The sequence below is a fragment of the Plecotus auritus genome (assembly GCF_963455305.1).
Source record: "Plecotus auritus genome assembly, chromosome: 1".
Taxonomy (NCBI): Eukaryota; Metazoa; Chordata; class Mammalia; order Chiroptera; family Vespertilionidae; genus Plecotus; species Plecotus auritus.
Genome location: NC_137770.1, coordinates 175,650,737 through 175,664,140, shown reverse-complemented (window position 1 = coordinate 175,664,140; position 13,404 = coordinate 175,650,737). Strand labels below are relative to the sequence as shown.

General features: G+C 39.8%; 1 protein-coding gene across 1 annotated transcript in view; it reads left to right on the top strand.

Annotated features, from left to right (window-relative positions):
• The window catches only part of BANK1 (B cell scaffold protein with ankyrin repeats 1), a gene marked incomplete at its 3' end in the record, with an annotated part of 112,927 nt that overhangs the window by 35,627 nt on the left and 63,896 nt on the right, over positions 1-13,404 (top strand). Inside the window, exon 2 of the mRNA XM_080655264.1 lies at positions 5,572-5,970. Coding sequence (XP_080511390.1) covers positions 5,572-5,970 — 399 coding nt within the window. The remainder of the gene's footprint in view (positions 1-5,571; positions 5,971-13,404) is intronic.

The following is a 13,404-nucleotide window of genomic DNA, read 5'->3' as shown; positions in this document are numbered from 1 at the left end:
TATGGGATGAACATCAGCCACATCTACTACACAGATATATACAGAAAACACCTGGTACTTTTTGCCACTATGAATAAGTGAAATTCACCAACTTTCCTGTAGGAGAAATATGAGTTATACTGTGTTTTACTACCTTCATCCTATGGAAAATCCCTAGTTTTGTTCCCCTGTTGTACGGGAATACAAAGTTAGAAATAAGATCAATTCAGTTATACTTACTATATAATCTGAGTACTGATATATTTGTGTGTGATTATATCAAGATTAATGTTCATGTTAATCTCTACTGAGTCCATTATGGCTGCAAATCATTTCTTTGTAATTTTCTGTTTGTTTTTTCTGTACTTTGGTTACCAGTTAGAAAACATATAATATTGAATAGATACACATGTAATCTTTCTTCATTATGCACAAACATGAGTAAGATATGGGATCTTATTCAAGAAGAAAAAAAATCTACCATTTGAAGCTATAAATATGTAATAAGAAGAATTTTGATTTATGATCAGTCTCATTCTTTTGGCAAAATGTAGTATAATCTCTTATTGGTGCCAAAGCAATTATTGATATAAGTTATTGATACAATTACTTTCAAGTTTAAGGATTTGTTATAATATTTTGCAAGATAAATAAGGCATCATTATGAAATCTGAAAGAACACTTTACAGTAAATTTATAAAAATTAATATGGCTACATTTTGTTCCTACCATTGTGTAATGTTCTCATTTATGTTGCTAGATTGGAGATTTACATTTTAAATAATTTATTTGCTGACCTTAATCACAAATTGAAGCTTTTAGGAATGAAAATTCTGCATTTCTATATTTTAGGTTCATCATTTATTGTTTCATTTCACAGCCTATTAAAATTGGCCAACCTTAATGACAATAGAGCTTCTTAAATGGGCAGAATGATGATTAACATTTTATTTAGTTTAAGTGTATAAATGGAAGTGTATTTCAAGGCCAATGTCAGTAGGCTCCTCTTGAGACTTCATAGAGAATCCTTGTTGGGTCTATAGTTCAGATGTTACTAAAAGACAAGCTTGTATTTTCTAGGATAAGGGAAAAGAATACCATGGATATGAAAAGGCCTTATATTGACTTTTGTAGTTTGACTCAGTGCAGTTTTATACAAAAAGACTAGAGGCCTGGTGCACGAAATTCATGCATGGGGGTTGTGTGTCCCTCAGCCCAGCCTGCACCCTCTCCAATCTGGGACCCCTTGAGGGATGTCCGACTGCCCATTTAGGCCCGATCCTACTGGGATCGGGCCTAAATGGGCAGTCGGACATCCCTCTCACAATCCAGGACTGCTGGCTCCCAACTGCTCACCTGCCTGCCTTCCTGATTGCCCCTAACCGCTTCTGCCTGCCAGCTGATCACCCCCTAACCACTCCCCTGCCAGCCTGATTGATGCCTAACTGCTCCCCTGCCAGCCTGTTTGCCCCTAACTGCCCTCCCCTGAAGGCCTGGTCACCCCTAACTGCCCTCCCCTGCTGGTCTGATCACCCACAACTGCCCTCCTTTGCAGGCCCGGTCCCTCCCAACTGCCCTCTCCTGCTGGTCATCTTGTGGTGGCCATCTTGTGTCTACATGGGGGCAGCCATCTTTGACCACATGGGGGCAGCCATCTTGTGTGTTGGAGTGATGGTCAATCTGCATATTACTCTTTTATTAGATAGGATAGAGGCCTGGTGCACGGGTGGGGGCCATCTGGTTTGCCCTTAAGGGTGTCCCGGATCAGGGTTCCCTTGGGGCGTGGGGCAGCCTGGAAAAGGGGCCTGTGGTCGTTTGCAGGCCAGCCACCCCCCGCTCCCCCCCACTGGTGACCCAAGCAGAGGCCCTGGGATCTGGGATTTATTTATCTCCTATAATTGAAACTTTGTAGCCTTGAGTGGTGCCAAGCCTCCTGCTTGCTCTGTGGCCACAGCCATTTTTGTTGGGATTTATTTATCTTCTATAATTGAAACTTTGTAGCCTTGAGTGGAGGCCTGGGCCTGCCAGGGTGTGCAGAAAACTTGGCTTCCTCCATTGCGGGGGAAACCCAAGCCTCCTGCTCGCTCCATGGCTGCAGCCATCTTTGTTGGGTTAATTTGCATACTTGCTCCTGATTGGCTGTTGGGCATGGCTTGTGGGTGTAGCAGAGTGATGGTTAATTTGCATATTACTCTTTTATTAGAAAGCAGCGGAAATACCAATTACTATCTTCATGGCCCTGACCTAACCTCCCTGAGGCTCAATGTCCTTATCAGTAAAATAAGGATATTAAAGCTAACTTCATGCAATTTTGTAACTATTAAATGAAGTAATGCATGTTAAATGCTTAGCAACATACCTGGTACATAGAAAGTCTTAGTAAGTAATAATTGAGAAAATTAAAGATTAAAAGACCCAAATAATTCAATCTATAGAAAAGGAAGGGTTGGCTTTTAATGCTAATCCTCAGGTTTTTAAAAACTCAAACAGTGATTATTGACACACTGTAAGTCAATACAAATGTAAAAGGAAAACTCACTTTCAACATAAGGAAAAATAGCCATAAAATATTAAGAAAGAGTCATTTTCTTGGGCAGTTTTGAAAGGTAGGTTATGATTATCTCTGGAATTGATTTCTTATGGTTGTCTTTCTATGGTAGTGTGATAGCCAACCACATAATGTGGGAGTGTTCATGCTATACTTTAATATACCTTCATAGTTTAGTCTATAATTTTATTGATTTAAATTTGAGAGTCAAGAAGGAAGTTCTATAAATTCTTCATAGATAACTGCTCTTGGAGTACGTCATATAGTCTATTTTATCTTTTCCCTTGAGAGGAAATCAGATTCCCAGTAAGTTTTCACATACATTGCATATTTAGGATTCATTTATAGACTGCTTAATATTAACTAATCTAGTTCATCTCACTATAATAAATCTATTTGAATCTTTTAAATAATGTTACTGTGATCTTTGCTCTTTGAGGTTAAAAGTACAGACTGTGGAGTCAGACTGCCTACATTAGAATCCTAATTCTAATACCAATTTCATTTTATCATCTGTAAAATCAGAATCACATTACTTCCTTAACAGGGTAATTTTGAGAATTAAGTGAATAACATATATAAAATAGGAAAAGTACTAGTTTATTTTAAGTACTTGGTAATTAAAAATATTATTGGTTTAAGTTTTACTGCAATTATTCTATAACTATACAGCAGTTACTCTGGCTAGTTATAAAGAAATTCTCCTCTACTATTCCTCAAACATAAAAATACTGAATTATGACACTCTGTCTGTGTTTGTTTAACAAGTATTTATTTAGCATTTAGGCTGGGTGAGACACTACATAGAGAATAACAACTATACTGATGAGTCATACACAACTACTATATGCTTCTCATATGTTTTCTGCCAGATGTTTTTTTTTTCTCATTCTATATATGTAAATATATATATATATATATATATTTTATTGATATTTTACAGAGAGGAAGTGAGAGGGATAGAGAGTTAGAAACATCGATGAGAGAGAAACATCGATCAGCTGCCTCCTGCACACCTCCTACTGGGGATGTGCCCGCAACCAAGGTACGTGCCCTTGACCGGAATCGAACCCGGGACCCTTCAGTCCACAGGCCGACGCTCTATCCACTGAGCCAAACCGGTTTCGGCTATGTAAATATATTTTAAATTGTTGTCAAATATCTGTTCAATAAATAGTGCTAGGAATCAATGAGTTGAAAGAGAAAGCATCTGTCATCAGAGATAGTTTTTTTTTTTTTAATATATTTTATTGGTATTTTATAGAGAGGAAAGGAGAGGGATAGAAAGCTAGAAACATCGATGAGAGAGAAACATCGATCAGCTGCCTCCTGCACACCCCCCACTGGGGATGTGCCCGCAACCAAGGTACATGCCCTTGACCGGAATCGAACCTGGGACCCTTCAGTCCGCAGGCCGACGCTCTATCCACTGAGCCAAACCGGTTTCGGCTAGAGATAGTTTTTATATCATGAGAAAACCTGGTGGTTTTGCTAACTCCAGTATTTTCATCAGTACTAGTTCTAGGGTGGGAGATAGTTTAGGATTAGCGCTTCCCCACCAGAACCTTCTATTTATTTTATCAGAATCAACTTTATAGTTTATGACATGCAATAGTACCCTTTATTGGTTCTTTTTGCTATTGAATTTCTTTTAATTTTTGTTTTGTTGGTTTTCTGGGCATGGAAATTCTATAACCTGTCTTTATGTACCCATCTTGACCTGGGAGAAAGATTTTAAGGTTCTCTAATGTAAATTCTCTTATTTCTTCTCAGAATAATTTGATTCATTAGGTAAAAGAAAGAATGGCTCAAAGGGGTTAAATATAGTAATCTAGGTCAGTGGCCAACAAACTGTGGCTCGCAAACCACATGCGGCTCTTTGGCCCCTTGAGTATGGCTCTTACACAAAATACCACATGCGAGCGTGCACGTACATTGTGATTGAAACTTTGTGGCCCATGCGCAGAAGTCGGTTTTCGGCTCTCAAAAGAAATTTCAATCGTTGTACTGTTGATATTTGGCTCTGTTGACTAATGAGTTTGCCGACCACTGACCTAGGTAAATTTGTGGTTATTGGCAGAGCCATACCTGGTAGCCCAGAGTCCCTAATTCTATAGAATATTCTTCCTATTCTACTGCCAGGCCTCGCACTTCCTTTGAGCATCTTCTAGATTCACATTTGTACAGTCAATGCAGTGCAGACTTACACAAAGCATGAACTTCGTTGCATCTGAAGGATTAGTTTAATCCCATATGATTATGATGGGGATAATATGAATTATATTATTAGTCTCTCATATAAGCAAATTAATACATTCCCTAAGGAGTACATTAAAGTGTTTGAGATGTTAACATAAAAACCATTGAAACCTGTAAAGAATTTTTGTGAGTTTATTTGAGCCAAACTCTTGACATATGCCAGGAAGCAGAACCTCAACGAATTGAGATAATGCTCCAGAGAATGGCGGGTTACATTTGTATTTATACATTGCAATCAAAGGAGGGACATAGGTGGGTTACATGAAATCCATTGGTGATAGATTAGAGAGGCGGGATAAAGCAAACCTGTGGGAAACCCCTGGGATTGGATAAAAAGTAAAATGATGGACACATACTTAGGTTAGTGCAGGAACAATTAACATGATAATGAAGGAATTTGTGGTATCTGTTCTGGCACCCACCACATTTGGTTGTGCCCCAGGGGCTCCAGAAAAAGGGAAGTTACAAGTTACCCAGACATCTCACAGATATGTTATCTTAGAGGCAAAAGGCAAAGGGGCTCAGTAAAGATCTAAGTTCTTTGTCAGGGAAGATACTGGCCTAGGATGTAACTGCCCACCATAACTGCTTTTAGTTAAAGTTTAATTTCAGACCATCCTTTGTGGTTACTTTAGGTCTCTGAGTTTGCAAGACAGTCATGCAGGCCTCCCCTGAGCTTGTCAGGTCAGCATGTGGCCCCTTTCGTCCACAGAGAAATAACAATATAACCATCTGGTAGCATTTTAAATATAAGAAAAGTAATATATTATTGTCTCTTTTTCCAGAAAATACAAAAGACATCCTAATGATTTATGAAGAGGATGCTGAGGAATGGGCTCTATACTTGAGGAAAGTATTTTTACATATCGTGAAAAGGGAAGCAATCTTGTTGTACGGCTTGGAGAATTACTCTCTTCGGGATTTGGAATTGCTGAGTTTAAACTCTTACAAATGCAAACTTTTGATACTATCGGATAGCCTGCTTAAAGACTTGACTCCAAAGAAATGTCAGTTCCTGGAAAAGGTACTTCATTCACCAGAAAGTGTGGTTACCCTGCTGTGTGGGGTGGCGAGTTCAGATCAACTCTACAAGTTCTTAAATATCCCTGGAGGCAGATGGGAGATCTCAACTGAGCAGGGGCCCGAAGACTACATCTCTGTAATCGAGAGTATCGTATTTGGAGGTAGTGTTACCCAATCTTCCTTATCTATTTGTTTTTATTTTTGTCTATTTATTATAATTTTTTTTAAATCTAAATTTTTTAAAGAATGAATATCTGGATGTTCGGATAAAAAAGAAAAAAATGAAAGTGAATTTATTTAACAGTATATTGCACTTTCCTCAAAATGCATAGAGGTTGTTAATCTTTAGCAATATTCCAATAAGGGCTTATGGGTTGTTCTAAAATGGTTTATAAATATATTTCTTAGGGAAGTTTATATAAGATTATACTTGGCTGAACAAAAATGGTATGCTAAGCTGCTGTATAGCAGTTTGGTTCTGAAAGCTAGATTCCTACGTAACTTGCTGTAATGTTACCACGCAGACACAGTCCAGTGTTTTAAGGTCTGTTTTAGAACTACAGAGCTTTTGTTGTGTTGATAATTGTATGATATCTTTTACTGGCATGAAATACTGTTATTTTTATTAACTTTAAAAACAAATTTTGTTTTAATCATATATCCATTGTGTTAAAGAGCAAAATGCAAGGGCTCCTTCATTAATTAATTATAGTTCCATGTAACAGTCAAAACTCTGAGGCTTACTAATGTTAAAGCTTCACCCTCCCCTGTCTCTTCTGCTTCAGGCTTGGTGTGGAAGGGGTGCTATGGTCAGCCCCTTCGCTGGTTTTCTCAACCTGCTCTTTCCCTTTAACTCCTAGTATTCCAGCTGCAGGAAAGAGGTAGAGTTCTTATTTTCCAGTGGCTATATAATATAATAGAGGTATGGTGCATGAAATTCGTGCACTGGGGGGGGGGGGGGTGTCCCTCAGTCCAATCTGCACTCTCCAATTTGGGACATGCCTCTCACAATCCGGGACTGCTGGCTCCTAACTGCTCGCCTGCCTACCTGCCTGATTGCCCCTAACCACTTCTACCTGCCAGCATGATCACCCCCTAACCACTCCCCTGCCAGCCTGATTGCCCCCAACTGCCCTCCCCTGTCAGCCCAATCGCCCCCCACTGCCCTCTCCTGCCAGCCCGGTCACCCCTAACTGCCCTCCCCTGCAGGCCTGGTCCCCCCAACTGCCCTCCCCTGCAGGCCTGGTTGCCCCCAACTGTCCTCCCCTGCAGGTCTGGTCTCCCCTAACTGCCCTCCCTGGCCAGCCATCTTGTGGCAGCCATCTAGTGACCACATGGAGGTGGCCATCTTGTGTGAGGGCATGATGGTCAATTTGCATATTACCTCTTTATTATATAGGATGAAGTGTTGGCTCTTTTTCTTGGAGTATGTTTCTGGGTTGTTTGGTAATCCCTTCATTCACAAAGGATGCCCCACCTGCAGTTATGTAATGAGTGTTTCCTCTCTTCTAAGCATCTAGTGTGGTGGTCCACCTTATATAGATTCTAACTGTGGGTTTCCATGGCTCCCTCATGTGTCTCTTCTGATCAAAGTCTCTCTGAGATATCTCCTGGCTGGTCCTTTCTCTTTCTCACCTGGTCCAGGTCCATCTGTAAAACCATTCCTTTGTCATTTGCCCTGACAAACTCCACAAGCAATCCATTCACAGCACAGCCACCACCATCCTGCCCTCAGAGCAACAATGCAGGCACAGCCTCTTGCCTTTAATCATTTCCAAACATGGGCCTAACATGAGTCTCAGTGTTCTGTACATCCAGAGAACACTTGTCAACCCCCAGTGGTCTGCTGGCAGCCCTTATCACTATGGGTGAGGATGGTGGTATCCCTCAGGTTTCCCTGTGGCAGATGGTGGGACTCATAGCACATTAACAACTCTCCTTAAAAAAATCCTCTTTCTATTTCCCAGCCTTCCAACATCTTCAAATTCAATATTTTTAAAGCTTTGTTTAAGTAATCTATTGTTGCCTAAAAATCTACCCTAAAATTTAGCAACTTAAGACAATAAGCAATAGTTCTATCACAGATTCTATGGTTGAGGAATCTGGGGTGACTCAGCTGGGAAGTTCTGGATCAGTGGTTGTAGTCAAGCTGTCAAGAGCTACAATGGTTCATAAGCCTCCACTGTACACTGGGGGAGGATTTGCTTCCCAAAGGACCTTATACTGCTGACAAGTTTGTTACTGAATTTTTAATCATCTCTTGTTTGGATAAGTCCCCTCTCCTAGATTCCTGAGGAAGGGCCCTTGGCAGCAATGTTTCTGAAATCTTGCATGTTCAAAAGTCTTTGCCTTTTGTCTTGTACTTGAAGTACAGTTTGACTGAGGGCCATGTTACTCTTCTTTCTTCTAGCATTGTAGGATTTAGGGGGATCTTATTTGCCTGGTTAACTAAAGGATTCTTCATTTGTGTTTTAAATCTAATGATTGCACTGAAATGTTATCTTAGTGAAACAGGAATTTTAGTGGTAAGATAGGACAGGTTTAGGAAATATTAGAAATTTGGGAAATTAGGGGGACCATCTAGGAAGCACAGGGCTGCAGAGCAGCAATAGGTACATTTCCATAGAATGGTAGAGCTGGGAACAGCCAAAGGTCTATATTTACAAAATAAAGAAAAGGAAGCCCTTCATTCAGAAGGAGAAGAAAGCCAGAAGGGAATAGGAAAGAATAAGGAAGGAGCAGGCAGAACCTCACATGTCCCATGTGAGGTTATACCTTTGAGCCTAGGAGTTGCTATAGTAACCAGTCTAAGGGAATAGTGACCAATCAAAGGGGATACCAAGGCACCAGGATCTGCAGCCTTTATAAGCCTTAGGGAAAAGGAACTCAGTGGGACCCTTTCCCCCTCCCCATGTGGGAGTCCTTTCTGTGGGACTCCTTCCCCCTCCCTACGTGGGAGTCGTACTTGTTCTTCAATAAATCTTCACCTTTGCTATACCACTTTCTGTCCGTGGATTCATTCTTTGATTCTGGTGGACAAAGAATCCAGGTTCCAGTCCAAAAATTCTGTATCATTAACACTGACTGTTCTGAACTATTTTACTCATAGACATGGCTATTTTTGTATCAATCCCACTGCCTCCCCAAGATGTAGATTCAAGTCTTCTTTTAGTTCAGAAACAATGTCTTGATTTATATCTTTAAACATGTGCAGTCTTATTATGATGATATTTTTTAAAATTCAGGGATTCCTTTTATGTGTAGGTGTTATGCCCAGATTTCGTGATCCCCAAATACCACCAGGGAGCCGAGTCCGATGCAAAAGCAAAGAGCCTTTAATCGAGCTAGCTCGAGCTCAGTCCCACACACACACCGGCGCAGCGGCGAGGTGGAGAGAGAGAGAGCCCCAGACCCCAATTGCGATGATTTATAGGGGGCCTGGGAGAGGTAGGAGAGGTGAGGTAGTGTGGCCTCCGCTGATTGGTCGGGGTCAGGTTGCACAGGGGGGCAGGGCGCGGCTTACTTTCCTCCTGCATTTCTATTGGCTAATTCAAAAGTGTGGGTTGGGCTCTTGGAGAGTCTCTAGGGCGGGAACCTGACTCCACGAGGTGGAGGACATGGAACAAAGGCAACATGGAGTCGGTCTCTCCCCGCCCTTTCATAGGTTGAATTTATTTTATTTGTGATACATTCAAACAATTCATTTTGATTCTTTATTAATATTCATTACTTAGTTTGTATTATCACATCAGTTTTTGCTGTCTTCTTAAGTTTTCAGTACTTTCTTTTCCCCTCTATACTGTCCAATTTATCTCTCACTTTTATGGTGCTTTTACTATTTTCCATTATACTGTTTGGTTGAGCATTGAAAGTTTACAATTCATCTCTTATTCTTGTCTTACTAACTGCTCCTTAACATCTTGCATTCTGCACTACATAATTGCTTCAAAGAGGTGGTTGCTATTTATTACATTTTAAAAATTCATGGTGAAATGCTTGGTCACAATTTTCCATTCCTCTTACGGCTACATGCTCTTAGTTGTGTGTTTCTGATGTGCCATTGGTTTTACTTTTTTCTCTTTCTCTTGTAGAATCTTTATATAGATCCTGTGGTTGCTCAGTTTTGTTTTGTTTTTGTGCCACTGAACAAAGTGAGTTTGTGTTTTTTTGTCTAGCCAATGGAGGTAGGCAATGTGGGTTTTTGTTGTTCTGTTCCTTCTGTTTTTCTCCCCCACAATGAAAGACTTTACTTCTCTTTTTCCACATATATAGGTTGCTTTCTGCAAATATGTCTTTTCTGTGTAGTTCCTCATTTAACCCTACTTTCTCTGCTTTTTGGAACCAAACTGCTTTCACAGCTGCTTCCACCTGAAACTGTCGCATCATGTCTACAATATAAAAATGTGTGGCCCCTACCCTTAGAGGGAGGTAGGTTTGTTAGCTCTTCTTGAAACCTGCAGTTTCTAGATTAAATCTTCATGGTTTCTTTCCTCTGTTTCCTACTGCACATGCTTTAGCTCATGGTCACTGATTTTGGAACCACTCCATTAATCTAGAGGTCTAGAATTTCAATGTGTTCTATTTTCAGTAAATAGGACATTTGCATAATTATTTCTCATTCTTGATCTTGGGGATGATTTTCAGGAATAGAAAGGGGAAATGTTGACTATACAGTAAAATTTTGAAACTGGCAGTCCTCAAGTTTTTTCTTACCTCTGTTTATTGTTTATTTGTTTGTTTTCCCCAAATGCATTAAGTTTTTTCTGTGTGTGTGTTTTGCTGTTGTTGTTGAAAAGGAAAAATATTACAACTGGAAACTCTGAAAAATTTTCAATACAATGCACATAAAATACAAGTAATTGTATGCTAATTCTCCTCCCTACTCCCCGAGCTCCGAGACAGAGGAGCACTATAAATTGGAGGCAAAATTTTAAATGATTCTCGACACCTATCATTTCTATTTCCTTAAAGAGATGAGTTATGGCCACTTAAGTTATGCTGTCACTATTACATAAAAATATTGACTGAAAAACCTGTTGTAGTGTTTTATTTTATGACGAATATCTTTAGGTGCTTATATCAGTGGTGTTCTTGTATATCTTCAAATTATTTTCTTACTGATATTTAAATTAAAATACCCTCATGCTTTATGAAAAACTAGGATTATTTTGAAGACATTGTTAGCTCTCATCTTTCCACATTCAAATTTTAGACTCTATTTCTTAGAATAACTTAGATGTACCTACCAATTGAAAAACACAACAATGTGCATAGGAAAACACATTCAGAGATGTTAAAGTTGTCTTAACTATGAGCATGCAACCAGAATGTAGAACTTAAAGCAATTTATAAACCATGCATGAAATAACTTTTACATATGGGTTGAGAACCTTGATAAAAATCGGTGCTAATTGCTATCATTGTGTTGGATACATAAAGTCTAGTTTTTAAAAAATGGGTGAAATAAAATGAAAGGTATGGAATTCAGTTTTTACTGTCCTTTTGCTACTTCTCTATCCCATAGAGAAATTTTATAAAAGAGAAAGGGAACTTATTATTTAGAAACATGACATGATAATGAGAATAGTCATAGAAATAATTAAATGTTCTGATATATTTACATAAGAAAGAAAACTCAGAAAACATTTTATAAAACATAATAAAAGAGAAAGATATTTTATAATTAATCAAATTTTCAGAGAGAAGTTTTGAATGCTAAAAAATTAAAAAGACAGTAATTCATATTTACTATCATTATTTTTGTTTTTGTTTTGAGGATTTTATTTCCTTTTTTAGGAATTAAGAATGCTAAATTTCCTGTCTCTTTAATTCCCAAATTAGGATTAATACAAACTTATGTGTTTCCCACCTTTCTGTGTAGTATAATTATTTTGACCATTGTTCATCTATTTTCTGCCTTCTACTTCTTTATTTTTTATGTCTTTAGCTCATTGTCTGCTTCTAGTTTTTCCACATGTGTAGGTTTCATACAGCATTGTTTATCTGTATATATAAAAGCCTAAGCAACCATTACAACTGAATGACTGGAACGCCCGGTTGCTATGATGCACACTGACTACCAGGGGGCAGATGCTCAATGCAGGAGCTGCCCCCTTGGGGTCAGTGCACTCTCACAGCCAACCTACCGAGGTCCCTCCCCCCAGCCAGTCTCCCCGCCCCCCCCCCCCCCCCCGCACTGGCTAAGGCTCCGGGCACTGGAGAATCTGGGTCTGGGAAGCCTGTAGGAGGAGACCTACCCCAATGCTGATCGAGACAGAGTATCAGCTCCGAGTGGGCAGAAGGGGCAAGGGAGCAGCCTAACTGCAAAGACGTAAAGTAAGCACCACCACCATCTTACCTCTGCCACCCCACCATGCCGCTCGCCCTTCTGCCCTCATCAGCCACTTCTAGCTCGGCCCCACATCTTTCCAGGGTCCCAACCGCTGATTGGCAAGCGCTCTATGGCAGTGTGCCACCATTGGCCTAAGTCAGCTACCTGTTATGCTTGGGAGTGAAGCCCCAAGAAAATGTGCAGCTGAGGTAGGAGAGACGACCTGTCTGTCAGCAACTTTGCCTTGGTCAGCGAAGTAGCGCTGTATTTCCACCTCAGAGCATAGCTGGTGTTCAGGCCATTTTGGGGCGCTCTGTCTATGGTCTTTGCTTGCTGCTACCTCAGCACATCTACACAACTAGATCAGGGCTTTCTGGCCAACCTCCCACGGCCTGCCGGCCAACCTCCCACGGCCTGCCGGCCAACCTCTCACAGCCTCCCTCTTCCCGCCCAACCCCCACTCCATGCACTAATTCATGCACTGGGCCTCTAGTATGTAATATAAATGATATGATCTCAAACTTAAATAAAAACAATGAACATTTCTGGAGTGTTACCATTGTGAATTTTGTTGTTTATAAATCATCCCCTTAAAAAAATGTTTACCAGTTTCTGTGAGCAGGGCACATCTGATGAGTCCCCTTTCTCCCTTGCTCTTAGTCTTCATTCTTATATCTTTTTTCTTTGGACCTTTGCAGGCACTCTGGTTTGCTCTCAACAATTAAGTCATTTCCCTCTAAACTTTATTTTATTTACATTTATATTTATTTTATATTTAAATATTTCATACTTATTGTAGTTTATTTATTGTCAACTTATAAATGTAATGGCAGTGGGAAAGTTGCTAATTCTTTCTTAAATAACCTTAACATTTTAATTTTGTTTTCATATTATAAAACCAAAGATTTAAAATTTTTAGCTTTATTAAGCATAAAAGAAGAAGTCTAAAATGAAGAATAGCTATGTAATATTAGAGTTACTAGAAAAACAAAACAATAACAACAACAACCACACAACAGAAACAAACTGTGCAGAAGCAATTTGCTTTTCTTTCCTTCCATCTGAGCTGTGACCTGCTGGAAGAGCTCTGGTTCCCTGGTAAATGAGGCCTCATGGCTTTTCAAATGAAGTCCATCCTTTTTTGCATGGTCTTCCAGCTCCTGGAAGGTATGGCCCCAGCAAAGGTGTTTCTGTACTTAGTGTCGGCATATGCTGCACACTAGGATAATTGCATCACCTCCCACTGAACAAACACAGTCAACCA